General features: G+C 37.2%; 1 protein-coding gene across 1 annotated transcript in view; it reads left to right on the plus strand.

Moving 5' to 3' along the window:
• LOC134531692 (teneurin-a) overlaps positions 1-13,842 on the plus strand; it is a 1,284,829-nt gene that overhangs the window by 1,143,385 nt on the left and 127,602 nt on the right. The window contains exons 7-9 of the mRNA XM_063367503.1: positions 359-568; positions 3,782-3,967; positions 11,885-12,031. Of these exons, the coding sequence (XP_063223573.1) occupies positions 359-568; positions 3,782-3,967; positions 11,885-12,031 (543 nt within the window). The remainder of the gene's footprint in view (positions 1-358; positions 569-3,781; positions 3,968-11,884; positions 12,032-13,842) is intronic.

A 13,842-nucleotide genomic window follows, 5' to 3' on the forward strand; every position in this document is an offset into this window, starting at 1 on the left:
TTAAAAGTTACTTTCTATTTTCATTATATTTTTATTCTTTAAATAAAATTTTAAAAATAGTATAAGTTTCACGATAATATACCTTTGTTATAACAATACTAGCTATGTACTCTGAGGGGTTATTTTCATTCTGAAGGGATTTTTTTCAAGTTTTTCGGGCAGATTAGCCATTTTGCGTACTAGTACGCCTATGGTGTTATCGGCCAGAAAAACAGCCGCGCACTAGTACGCTTGTAGATGCAGATGGGTTAATTAACACAAGTAGTGTAAGCTTCATCGCTATGGACTGGCATTACAACGCACTGTATTGCAGTGGGAGAGGCGGTGCAGTGTACGCGGAGTGCGCGCATGTGTGCAGTGGACTGCGCGGACCCCGCCTGCTCGGGCCACGGCTCGTGCGTGGCGGGCAAGTGCCACTGCAAGGCCGGCTGGCAGGGAGCCAACTGCAGCTCCGTGGACCAGCAGGTGTACCAGTGCCTGCCCGGTTGCTCCGAGCACGGCAGCTACGACCTGGAGACGGGCGCCTGCGTCTGCGAGAACTACTGGGCGGGGCCCGACTGCTCCCGAGGTGCGTGGGCTGGCGCAGGGGTCGGCAGACCGCGGCTCTTTTCTACGACTCGCTGCACTGCTCATCGCAAAAAAAAAAAAATTCTGAACAAAATCAAACGGCGCGATCGCAACGTATATCCTCAACCTGCGCGCTCGCACCTACAATTGCACACTCTCCCAGGCCCTTTTTTCATTTTAATAATTAATTAATTAAAATAATTTAGGTTTTTCTTCTTTTATCAGTACAGATCTACTAATGACTACCATATTTTTTTACTTTTACGTGCTTTTTTTTTTCTTTAAGTAGCCTTTATTTTTGAGACTAAGTATGTTGAATTTGTGAATTAAATTTTTTTCATTTTACCTCGTTCTTTTATCGTCTTAAAATTCCATGTAGACACAGAGAAAATACATGTTGCGGCTCTCAAAAAAATGGGAGTACTATCTGTTTACTTAGTATTTGGCTCATCTCACTCAAAAGTCTGTCGACCCCTGACCTAGCACAACAAATGTTTATTGACATTTAGCAGGGAGCCCTATGTTAACTTCGCTATATACGGTGAAAGATCTTTAATCCCGCATTTTATGTTTCAGCACATCTGTATTCTGGCACCAATCAAGTGGCTCACATTTATATTTTTCTGGGTGGATTCGGGAATTTGTCTGCCAGGTCGCATTAATTAACTGCTGTCAATTTTAGTTCGCTCAGAGTTTATCGTTACTGTCAGTTTTTGTTTCAGCACAGTGTTTTCTGTTTTACAATGGGTTACATTTCACATTTCACAGGTGCATTACCATAACAGTGGTTTGAAGAAGAAGTCTGAGTCATGGATACATAATGATATCGGAGACTTTTTTTAAACCGTTATGCTCCTCTGTACTTTCCTTTCCATAGAATCGCTCATTACAAGTGTTTTTAAACATCATTGTATTCCATAATTATGTTTCTTGAGTATGCGCATTAAAACGGTGTTGATGCTCAATAATCGGCAAAAACGCTAATCCATCTTGACCGTGTACCGATTATGCCTCATTATAGTTCTTTCGCTGTACTTTAAATTGTGTATTTATCTCTGGCTTTACACTATACATTCTAATGTAAAACATTTTTCAACACTAAAAAATTTTAAGTAAACATTTTTGGGAGGTTTTTATAATATTCATGTTAGTATACAGAATTTGTTTTTCCTATTAATAAGATTACGACAAATAAAAAATGTCTTCTTTTTGTATTAATGTCCACCAAGTATTGTAGTAGGTTAATATAGGAAACTTAAGACTTTAAACTTTGCTGAAACCCAAGTACACGATGCTACACCGCTTATAGCAGTGCGAGCTGCAAAATAACTGTGAAATGGTTTTTTCTCTGTAAGCTATAAAATCTGATCTTATAATGAAAAAATTATAGTTTTTACTATTCATATTACTTCAACTTCTTCCATTTCATAATGGAAAAATCTTTTTATGGTTGAAAATTTTCAGTACGGTAATACAAAAAATTATTTTCAACATAACTGACTTTAATTAAAATATTACATCTATAAAACAGAATGGCTTTTTTTGTAATGAAGTACAATATTAAGCATATATTTTAATCTAAGGCATAAATTATAGCTGTACTGTAATTGTGTACAAAAATCTCCATAATTATATGTAAGTTTTATACTATGTTCAAAGCTATCTATTGGTCTCAACTTAAAACTTTTTAAAGCCTAAAAACTCGAACACATTCATCCAAGAAAATATGAATAAAATAAAATGATGGTATTGGTATGAAAAAGTTCTTTCAAAGCTTTGAAAATGACTGGTTACATATGAAGGATTGTGTGTCACTTCTGTTAATAGCAAATGCAAGCAGACAAATCCATCTGTACCAAAGAATTATAGGCAGCCTAAAATTTTAATAATTTTCTGATTTTATCTCACAGCTTGAAAGTTTTACAGTATGTATGTGTAAAATTGTTATGAAAAGCTACCAAACTGCCATGAAAATTAAATAAATTTGTAAGCTGTTATTGAACAACTGTTAAATTTTAATTGTTTTTAAATAGTTCACTAATTGCCACCAGTCATTTCACTGTATTTCATTGCAACAAGCAGTTTTATTATTTCAACATTGTTCTATATAAAGTTTAACATACAAAAATCCCTAGGCTTACTATGCACTTTGATTACTCTGGCAACATTTCTTTACTCTGCATTTAATCATCTGCAGGATAGATATTGTAAGATTACTTATACAAGTGTGCTTATGGTAAACTTCAGGTGTTCAGCAAAAATGTACAGGATGGTGAATTTGTTTATAGATATTTCAGATTATGACTTATCGTGGCTGTATTATCAGTCAGTTTAACCTGACATTCTCACACCAGCATAAAATTCCACCAAACACACAGTGGCCACATTAGTTAACAAATAACTATACACACTGACAATATTTTATAGGACGCCTCAGAGTTAAGATGTGTTTTAGTGTGGGAGTAGGTACATACGCGAAAATGAAAATTTTAGTCAGTTTTAGTTTCCGTTTAGAGTTTTATAGTTACAGAGTAAATTATTTTAAATATTTTTACTACTGTCGTATAATAGATTCGTTGTAAAGTCCAAACAGCAATTTCTATTGCAACAGATTATGATTTAAAAAAAAATAATTAAAAATGAGTTATATATGCGAAGCACTATAGCCCTGCATTCCTGGATTGATTTATTGATGCCAGAAAATATATGTGGGATTTCTCTCAGTTTTCTTCATTTCCTTATCATGTAGTCTTTTCTTGGTATAGAGACCTCTATACTTTAATTATGTGTGACAACCTATAATTAGAGACCCGGAAAATTCGCGGGTTCAATGACCTCCAGGATAGACTCCAATATCCTCTACACACTCGGGCAAATGCCAACTGTTCATTGGCTGCTGACTTGTGAGTCGTCTCGACTGGGTGGCCTGTGATTCGAAACTTCTATGAGTGAGGGTCTTTAATTGGCCCTCAGTCCTCCAGATTAACAGTGAACCAATGACAGAAGCAGTACTAAGGTATAATTATTTGAATTTTAGCGTAACACAAAATGAACCCGCGAATGTTCCGGGTCTCTACCTATAATATGTATTTGAATATTGTTGAACTGGAATTCACTGATCGTAAATGCAAATGAAAATAAGGAACGTAGAAGTTCCCGCACTGGTAAAGCGAGGCCGGGGAAGAGTGACGGGGCGTATGTGTGGGCTGCGCAGCGCTGTGCAGCCTGGACTGCGGGCAGCACGGCCGCTGCGACAAGGGCAAGTGCGAGTGCCGCGCCGGCTGGACCGGCGACCGCTGCGACCTGCTGCCGTGCGACCCGCGCTGCTCCGAGCACGGCCAGTGCAAGAACGGCACCTGCGTCTGCTCCCAGGGCTGGAACGGGCGCCACTGCACCCTGCGTGAGTCGTCGTCCGCTCATTTGCTGGCCATTGGCGTAGCTGTGTTCATAAAGTTGGGGGGGACAAATAATGATTTTGATGTCATGTAAACCCATTCCCCTCTTACTAGGGGGGTCCTCCACCGGAAAATTTTGATTTTAAAAGTGCAAAATAGCACTTTTTAAGCAGTTTTTGTATCTAACCATTGTATACATCGATGTTTAAATTATTATTGTTTCCTTAAGATAAAATTTAATGAGTGAAGAAATTACAAATAAAGTTGGGCAGAATAATATTATAAAACAAAAATATCACGGTCTAGAAAGTTGGGGGGGGGGGGGGGGACAGTCCCCTCCACACAAAAAGTTCAGGGGGACACGTCCCCCCCTGTCCCCCCTGGTTCCTACGCCCCTGCTACTGACCACTGGCTGCTTGTGCATTTACTTGCTGTTGCTGTATGTACTGTTCTCTTCAGTTCAAAACCATCCTGACAAGGCTTTATTTTCAGAGATAAGGCGAATCACCTCATCCCAAACTAATTCCAACTGTCTCGTATCAGTAGCAGGACACTTTACAACTGATTTTCTTTTTAGTATTAAATATTTTAAATTATTTATAGAAAATTTATAGAATATGCATACTCAGATGACTAGAGGTCCAGATATAACATTATTAAAGAAGATTTATGTTTTAAATAACCACACACACACAATAACTATTAAAAAAATTGGTTGTCTGTAAAGTCGGTGTACGGACGATAGTTTAACATGACGTCATAACAAAACATTGATGAAATGATTGCATACTTTTATCAATAAAATTTAATCATTTTTATTGAATTATCACTATTTTGTATGGATACAAAGAAGGAGTTAAATGAAATCTACAATTTAATTGATAAATTTACTTTTATTTGCACTCATTAATTCAAATATGTTCATTACTTTAACGAAGAGATTATTTTAACTATAACTTTTATACATGTTTGCTATTTAACTTCTTCCAATCTGTGTTATTCTGTTTAGGATAGGACGATGATAGGAAAAGTAGGAAACAAATGGGAGTGTTTCAAGTTTAATGTGCCTCGTAAAAGTCAAATCGATGGATGTTCCAATCGAGTGGAAGAGAGATATATGTGTCGCAAACGTACAATGAGCGTAACGGGACACAGCGTAATGGGACAATGTGCGTTACGGGACACTTTTTCATGCGTGCAGCCAGCATTCATCGATTTATCAGACATTGTCACGTCATAAATTATTATTTAAAAACTGGAGAGATATAATTTAGTCTCATTTGTTGTTATATTATAAATTTTTTTTTTTTTTACTATCTGTTATTCATTAAAAATAATATTAGTTCAACAGATTACAAATCTTGACTCTGAAATTTTTATTTAACGTTCGTATCATTCCTACGTAGATTTGCGTTGTCTACATCTGTTGTATTATATGTCAGTCCATGTCATTGGAAGATGAATTTGATTAAATAAAATTATTATTTTATTTTATAACTTTAATCAGTATTGAGTTATTGTGGGGCTATTGGCTTAAGAATACACTATTATTACCTCCCATTAAAGGATTTTGAAAACACATGATGACTTTTACATATGTAGTTTTATATGATATAATTCATTACTTTTATTAGTGGTAATTAAGTACAGTTGATTTTGTTGAAAAAGTTATAAAAATGGGATTAATGCCACTAATTTCTGCTGGTTAAAACCACATTTCACAGATCCTTGCTTGCATGACAGGATGAGGTAAAAATGTAAAATTCTGATTTTTTTATTCCTTGATTTCTGACAGTTGGCAGAAATGTACCTGTGTGCGATGCAATGGTATTACTAAAAATACATATCTGAATTTACAGATACAAACAAAATCTCTTCTTCAGCAATTCTTCACATTTTTATTTGTTATTTCCAAGTTCAGTTGAAGTGACCACTGTGCCTTTCGGTGACTTTGAGAAAACTGATCTCAAACATACCTCTGCTCCTCTTTCCCACCCTCACATCGATGGTACTGAATCTGGCAGCAAGTAACTCTTGAGTGCTATTGTGTTTCCTCTTTTATACCTGTATTATCATCATCTATTGAGTGCTATTGTTTATCTTCTTTTATACTTGTATTATTATCTAGCAGCCACATTTCATTGTTGGAAATTGCATGTTGATTGTTACCTACGTAAGACAATAATGAAACACTTAGCACATTTAAACTAGTTGCGTGCATTCTTAAATAAAGGTATGCTCACGTAATTTTTCATCCAAGTGTACCTACATTTTGGTTTTGGATTTGTTCCTGGATTTCTTGGCCAGCTTCAGGCCAAGTCTAAATCTAGTTTACTGCTTCAACGACTCTGCCATTGTCAAAAAACCAGACTCTCAGGGGCGGCCTGGCCACTGTCATTAATCAATTTTCACAATGCTATTTTTTGCTGTCCATACTTTGTGGACTTTTAGGTTAGCACCCTCTGTTTTAGAGTAGCTTCTCGTGAACTTTGTGCATGAAGATAATTTTGTGTTGTTATTGAGGTAACTGTATCAGACGTCATGTGTCATGCCAAGACTACATATAGATACAACCAAGAAAGCTCGGATACTTTCAAGTGCACAAGAAACTATATTTTAATTTTGGCATGTCAGTAAGTTTTTGAGGAGGGTGTGTTATGTGAGCATGGAAATAGCACCATTCATTTGAATTTGCAAAGGCTTGCAGGGGGAGTCTAAAACAGCAAAGGCCATATTCTCATAACTGCAGTGAGTTGGCCACTCAGTGTATTGTCGCCTCCTTAGCTCCTGAGGGTGGAGGGACAGGTGGAGCTGCCCCGCCACAGAACAGCTGGGTGGTTGCTACCACGGCCAGAAGCCAGGGCTCTGGTGACGCAGCGAGCCAGGCAGAAGGTCAAGGAGAACCGGGAGCGCCAGCCCGTGGGATGGCGAGCCGTGCCTCCTGGGGTCGCTTGAGTGTAGTCGGTGGCAGTGAGTCCCCTCCGGCAGGCCTCCGGAACAGTGGCGGTACCCGAGGACCAGCGGAGGGGTGGGCTTCCGCTTACTTCTTGGGTGGATTTGGTGGCAGTTGGGGCACAAGAGTGACCACCTACGTGAACTCCCTTCTAAACGGGAGGGGGTGACTTATCCCTGCAGGGCTAGCATGGTTCTTTTACTTGCTGCACACATCTCTGGCACGACAGCCACGTTAAAATGCAAGCACGGATCCCATCGTCATAACTGTTCCTTCATCCCTAAGGCACCTATGACATCTCGCCATTCGATAACATGCAGAAGTTGGCAGTGAATTTACCAGAATGAAGATTTTTTTTTTTGACGTGACAACGTCTAATAAATTGATGAACGCCGGCTGCACACACAAAAAAGTGTCCCGTTACGTGGTGTCCCATTACGCTGTATCCCGTTACGCTGTGTCCCGTTACACTCATTGTACGATTGCGCCGCATCTATCTCTCTTCCACTCGATTGGAACAACCATCAATTTGACTTTTTCGAGGCACATTAAACTTGAATCACTCCCATTCATTTCCTACTTTTCCTATGATCGTCCTATCCTTAACAGAATAACACAGATTGGAAGAAGTTAAATAGCAAACATGTATAAAAGTTGTAGTTAAAATAATCTCTTCTTTAAAGTAATAAACATATTTGAATTAATGAGTGAAAATAAAAGTAAATTTATCAATTAAATTGTAGATTTCATTTCTCTCCTTCTTTGTATCAAAATAGTGATAATTCAATAAAAATGATTCAATTTTATTCATAAAAGTATGCAATCATTTCATCAATGTTTTGTTATGATGTTGTCACGTTAAACTATCGTCCGTAAACCAACTTTACAGACAACCAATTTTTTTTTTTTGGTGGTTGATGTATCTGCTAGCAATTTAAAGCCAATAGAAAACTAACAAAATAAAAACAAGTCTGAGGACTTTCATGAAACATAGGCCTGATTTTTCTATCTCATTATGCATTTCCCACAATTATATTCAATATTTATATCATTATGCCTTTTCCACAATTATATTCAATATTTATATCATTATGCATTGTATACCTACTGGTTTTCCACACAATGCAAGTTTTATACACTATTATTTGCATCACATATCGGACTCAAAATAAAATGAAATCATTTAACACTCCGAATTCGAAAATTGGAAATATTTTAAAAACATATGGAAAAATAAAAATTACTTTAATCATTTCTATAGATAATGTATTACTTTATTTATTGGTATCTTGACTAGTGTCTGCCCTTTTATAAGTTGGAGCCATTGTGGTTGAGTGGTTTGGTCACTTGCCTGCCAACAAGGCGATTCGTGTATTCGGGAGAGCGTGGGGGGTCTAAACCAGATTTTTTGCAAGTGAGAAACGTGGCGGATGTTGCCAAATGTCTGTGGGTTTTCTCAAGGGACTCTCCTTTTATCCACCCATTCAGTTTTCGTCAATGCTCCTTTCCCATCTCTCTCACTCTTTATTCGACACTAATGACTAGGGATGTGCAAAGCTTGACACCATGTTGAAATGAATACACATTTTTGATTTATGGAAAATTCAAAAACTTACAGAATGCCAAAGATTTTTTAAAGATCAGAATGCAGTAAAATACGGATTTAATGTGATTATTTGGGACTACAAATAACATCAGCAGGACTGGCTGTGTTTTTACTGAGAACAGAACCAGCCACACCTTTAAAATTACATTAAAACTGCCATAGTAACTGCACCAATGATTTTTTTTTCCATAGCTCAGGCTATCTTTGTCCACATAGCTAAAAAAAAAAGGCAGTATCTTATAGGTTCAATAAATGTTTAGAAAAACTATTAGGGTTTGGAAATTTAATATGTCTGCAATATTTTGCCTTCAAGTAAAATATTTCTCATTTTTTTCATTTAGTTTTCATTGGTCATTTGTTACTTATAACTGTTTGATAAAAAAAAAATACAAAAACTCTTGCTCCTCATTATTTTCGTTACCTGTTGAAGTTATTTTGCCGATTTGAAAAAACAGAAACAACTCAATGTGTTTTACGTCCCATAAAAACTGTTTAAAAATAGTGCTGTTTTATCAAATTACATTATGTTTAGACTTATACTAGCATTTTTTTAGTGCACTGCAAGTATTATTAACACTCTTTTGCACCCGAGTATACGTATTGGGCGAATATGCTGCTGGTATTATTTAGCATCTTGAAATCTTGAAACACAAACTCGGTGTTGTTAATTAAATGCCGGAATATTATTTAAAGAAACTGTAGTAGAAGTTATTGTGACTATTTTGTAATAAACAGATGATTAAAGGAAGTAAAATACCTTTTTCTGAATTTTATTACTTTATTTCAAAAACTATAATTAAAATTTTAAAAATAAACACGGAACCTTTTAACTCTACGAGGAACACTGTTCCTAAATTGTTACCAGTTTATCATACTTCAAAGTATTTTATGGAAGCCTTTGCGTATAAAACATGTGGCAATACGCGATGCAGTAGAGGCAAATGAGAGTGGGGAGAAGGTCTAATTTAAAAGTCACTAAATCTTGGTAAGAAATGCTTTCTGTTTAAAATATAATTAAACAATGGTGTAAAATAACCAGCGGACTGCTAGGTATTTAATCAGCAGCATTCTTGTGTATTTCCAACCTTATCAGTGCACATCATTTTATTTTTACAAGAATTTTTTTTTTCTCGTGTTAAGAAAGCCAAAGGCTAAAATTCATCATTTTAAGAAGTTGTATAGATATGCTTGTATGTGTTTTACACTTATTTTTTGTCAAAAATAATCAACTAATGTGACGTTATCATATTTAAAATTACATGATTCTGTCGTAACCTTAAATTTTTATTATTTAATATGAAAAACTTATACAGATTACCTGTAGATTATAATATTTTTAAAAAATGCCATAATTTGGCAAAATTAGTATACTGTGCTGTTAAAAATAACAAAAAAATAAGTGAATGTAACTTATTTACATGAAACGTTCAATGTTAGATATTCACGCCACGTAATTATTAGCAGAGTCAAGAAGTTTGAAAGTTTGTTCAGAGAAGACAACATAAACTTTTTGAGATCCATCTCATCTAAATAATTTCTGAGTAAATAGTATTGAGGCAAAACATTAAGTTTGACAAGAATATGTATATTATTGAGCTCGTTTGAAAGAATTATTTCCAGTATTAAATGAAAGTAAGACACGTCATCGGCTGTATGACGGTTTAAACGTCATGCTCATGACGAGCGTGTCATACCCATAAAACCTTATCAAAAGACGACTTTCAATCCATGCTTGATTTAATGTGGCGAAGCATCATACCGATGACACGCCATCTCTATGACGTTGATTAAGAGGACTGCACTCACCCTGCTGGGGGCGGGCCGACTCCGCGGCACAATCAGAGGACAAGGTGGAGGCTGCAGGCCTCTGCTCCTCTCTGTGCTTGGGCGGTGGCTCGGTTGTGTGACGATGTGGGCAGCGTGTCCCTCAGCCAGCCAGGCCAATAGGGCTTCCTACCGCCTACCCCCACCTCATCTCCCATTACAGTAGGTCATAAGGCTGGGCGGGGTAGGAGTGAGGAAGAGGGGTACTGAAAGGTTGCTGGTGGCTGCCGACACCTGGCAAACCATCCGACCGTCCGACCTCAGATGTGACTTTTTCCAGCGGATCAATTTTACAAGGTACTTCCAGTCCTACCCAAGTGTTTGGGTCCATGGCAGCTATGGGCGGTGGATTCGCAGCAGGCTGTTTCCTTGGCAGACCAACTTTGCAGGGTATTCCAGCCACTGATAAACCACCCCACTGCTCTGTCGATGAGAAACGAGGAAGGGCGCAAGGGTCTAAACTCAAGGGTCAACGCAAGGGTCACCAAGCCGTGTTACCTGCCCCTTCCCTTGGGGCCGGCAGGGTGCTGGCAAAGGGTCTAGGCAGGAGAAAGACAGTTTACAGTCAGTAGTGGTAATTTTCCTATCGGACAGAGGTAGGCGTGAAGCTAGTGATGAGGGGTTTATTACGTTATGTAATACCACAGCTGTCTCCCGGCTGGCCTTGGAGGTTTGCCCTATATTGTCAAACTGCTTTGTATGACTGTGGTGGTGGTGGCATTTGGATGTCTGGAGGGCATGGGCAGCAAGAGTGCAAGAGGCTCTGTAGGGCTTGCGGTCCTGGTTAGTGCTGCCTCTTACACCATCTTGGCCGGAGGGGGTGTGCGCAGGGCGAGCGTGAAGGAGGGATGAAGGGCTTCAGGGGATCTCAGCGCATCTGAGCTGACATTATGTCAGCCCTCCCCTCCTTCCAAGGCTCTGGAGGGGTTTCCGGCCTCCAGGCGTCGGCAAGGTGCTGTGTGCACATAGGGCGTGACAGCTGGGGAGACATCGGTGCCTTCGGTTGTGGTGCGGGCATGCGACCACATGCTCAAACACTCTTCGCTTGAGTGATATCTGCTACCCGAGAGGTGGCCGCTTGGGTCTTCTCCATCATTACCTAGTCGACTACCACAAATACAATAAGGCAATGCATGTGATTGCAATTGTAACATAAATCACACAGTATTTGTTCACTTGTAACTTTTCAGTGATGTAGTTGCCAAGAAAAGAAGTCAAGTAGTGTAGAAAATTCAGCTTTTTAAACCCAGCACGTCTCATATAATTGACAATTCAGCACATTTTGACTGCTCGGAGGATATATCTGAAAGCTTGGGAAATTATGAAATCCATCCTTGAACAAAGGCAAGGTAATAGCTTTAAATTTAAAAATAATTAGTTTTAAAAATGAGTCATGATTACTATCTGTTGGGTGAAGAGTACAAGCCTTGACTGGAACAGAAGATTCAAGGGCTGCAAGGTGCTCAGACTCCCTGCGTGTAGGGTGCTTGTAGCACTGTCGTACAGGGGTTTGTATTGTTTACACCACCTTGGTTGCAGCGGGCTGCAAGAGCGCGTGCAACAGACACGGCACCTGCACGCTGGAGGACGGGGAGTACCACTGTGTGTGCATGGACGGCTGGGCTGGCCACGACTGCAGCATTCGGCTGGAGATGGAGTGCAACGACGACATCGACAATGACGAGGGTAAGGCAGCTTCTACGCACCGTGAGTGCTTTACTTGAGGAAAATAATTGAACGGTGTTCCTCACTCCCTTGGATTTTATTGGGTTTAAAGTCTTATCATAAATATTTGCAGTGAAACCTCATTAATACAAACCCTGTTAATTCAAAACTCTCACTAAAACAATGTGTTTTCACAGTCTCTATAAATGAAATGTAGGTATTATAGTAGTAAGTAATTTGTTTAATACAAAAGTATGGTTGTTGAGTAATACAAAGTTGTTTGTGTTCCAATTGTAGGCAGTTTCATCTTGTAAAGGATGTTTAATGAAAATATGCCCGAATAATGTAAAGAAACAATGTGAAGTTTCAACTGAAATAACAGGTACCAATGCCATTACTTTTGTTCGTTTTAGGTTGGGGAAAAAAGCTTGGAAATGTTATTCTTCTAAATTTTAATGGTAGTACAGTATGTCTTTTTGTAGGTATTAATCTATACCCAAACTTTATTCTACTGTCTAAATCCTATTATGTGTGATACAGGAGAAAATATTTCTTTTGAAGCCATGTGTGTATTCTTCCTAAAATTTTATTTTACAATCCCTAAAAAAAGTAGTCAGTATAAAATTGTGTGCAGTTTTAACTTTATTTAAATTTGATAAAAAAATTTATAAAATTGTGATCAAATTTTGTAAAAGTTTGGTTACTACAAATCACGTTATTGCAAAGCGACAAAATTATGGCCCTTCAGGTTTGTATTATTGAGGTTTGATTGTATGTTTATCAATAATGATTTTAGTAAAACATTTATTGAAAATGTGTTGTAAAATTGATGTGATTATGTTTGAGTGGAGAATATTGTTGGATAATAATGCAAGCAATCTTCTGTAACATGAAATGCAATTTTTATTGGACACAATTACATTTTTATTTTTGCTACAAAGACAAACTAAGCACGGCATTTACATAGATGTAACTCTCGCTGCTAAAGTTAGCAGTACATTCTGTGCAATCCTTTAGTCAGTTACATTAGCAAAATTTGCAGCAACATCATTATCAAAAAAATTAACTGCTGTGTTAAACAAGATAGAATTCAGACCATCTTTGCTTTTCAAAATACCAATAACTGTGAATATTGAGTTTGAGCCTCACTTTTGAAATTTTTGTAGACATAATATGTGAGCTAAGTATTTTACATATTTTTTTTCTATGTAGATCTTATATAAATCTTAGTACACTCATAAAAAAATAACATATGGTTAAGTACTACTTGATGTGAACATTATTATTTTTGAATTGTTGATAGTAGTCATATTTCATATTTAATATTTTTTTTTCATATTAATTTAAAAATATTCTTATGAAACACTGTATCAAGAAAAACTTTAAAATAATGTAATAATGGCTATATCAAAAATTGTCTTAAACCCTTTTCACTACACCTTTTCAAAAATTTTGGTTTCAAACAATGTATGACTTTTCATAATGTCCTTTCAGAACATTTGTGGTTCTTTCACCACATAATAAAACATTACCACTTGACTGAACACTTTTATCTATTCATTAAATTTATGTGAGAATGCAGCATTGTTTATAACATGAGTAAATTACATCTACTCTACATAACCATTCTGCTTCAGTGAACATAAGATCAAAATAGAACCCAAAATATTAGCCATCCATTGAAATATCAACCTGCACATTTAATACAGTATTTGCTGCATGAAATTTCTCTATTGTAACGTATTGTTAACCTTATATAAATAACACCCATCAGTTAATGCCGGTAAAGCAAAGATATTGTAAACTTTTAAATCAATCTATATTGTGTTTGG

The sequence above is a fragment of the Bacillus rossius genome, chromosome 5 (genome assembly GCF_032445375.1).
Source record: "Bacillus rossius redtenbacheri isolate Brsri chromosome 5, Brsri_v3, whole genome shotgun sequence".
Taxonomy (NCBI): domain Eukaryota; kingdom Metazoa; phylum Arthropoda; class Insecta; order Phasmatodea; family Bacillidae; genus Bacillus; species Bacillus rossius.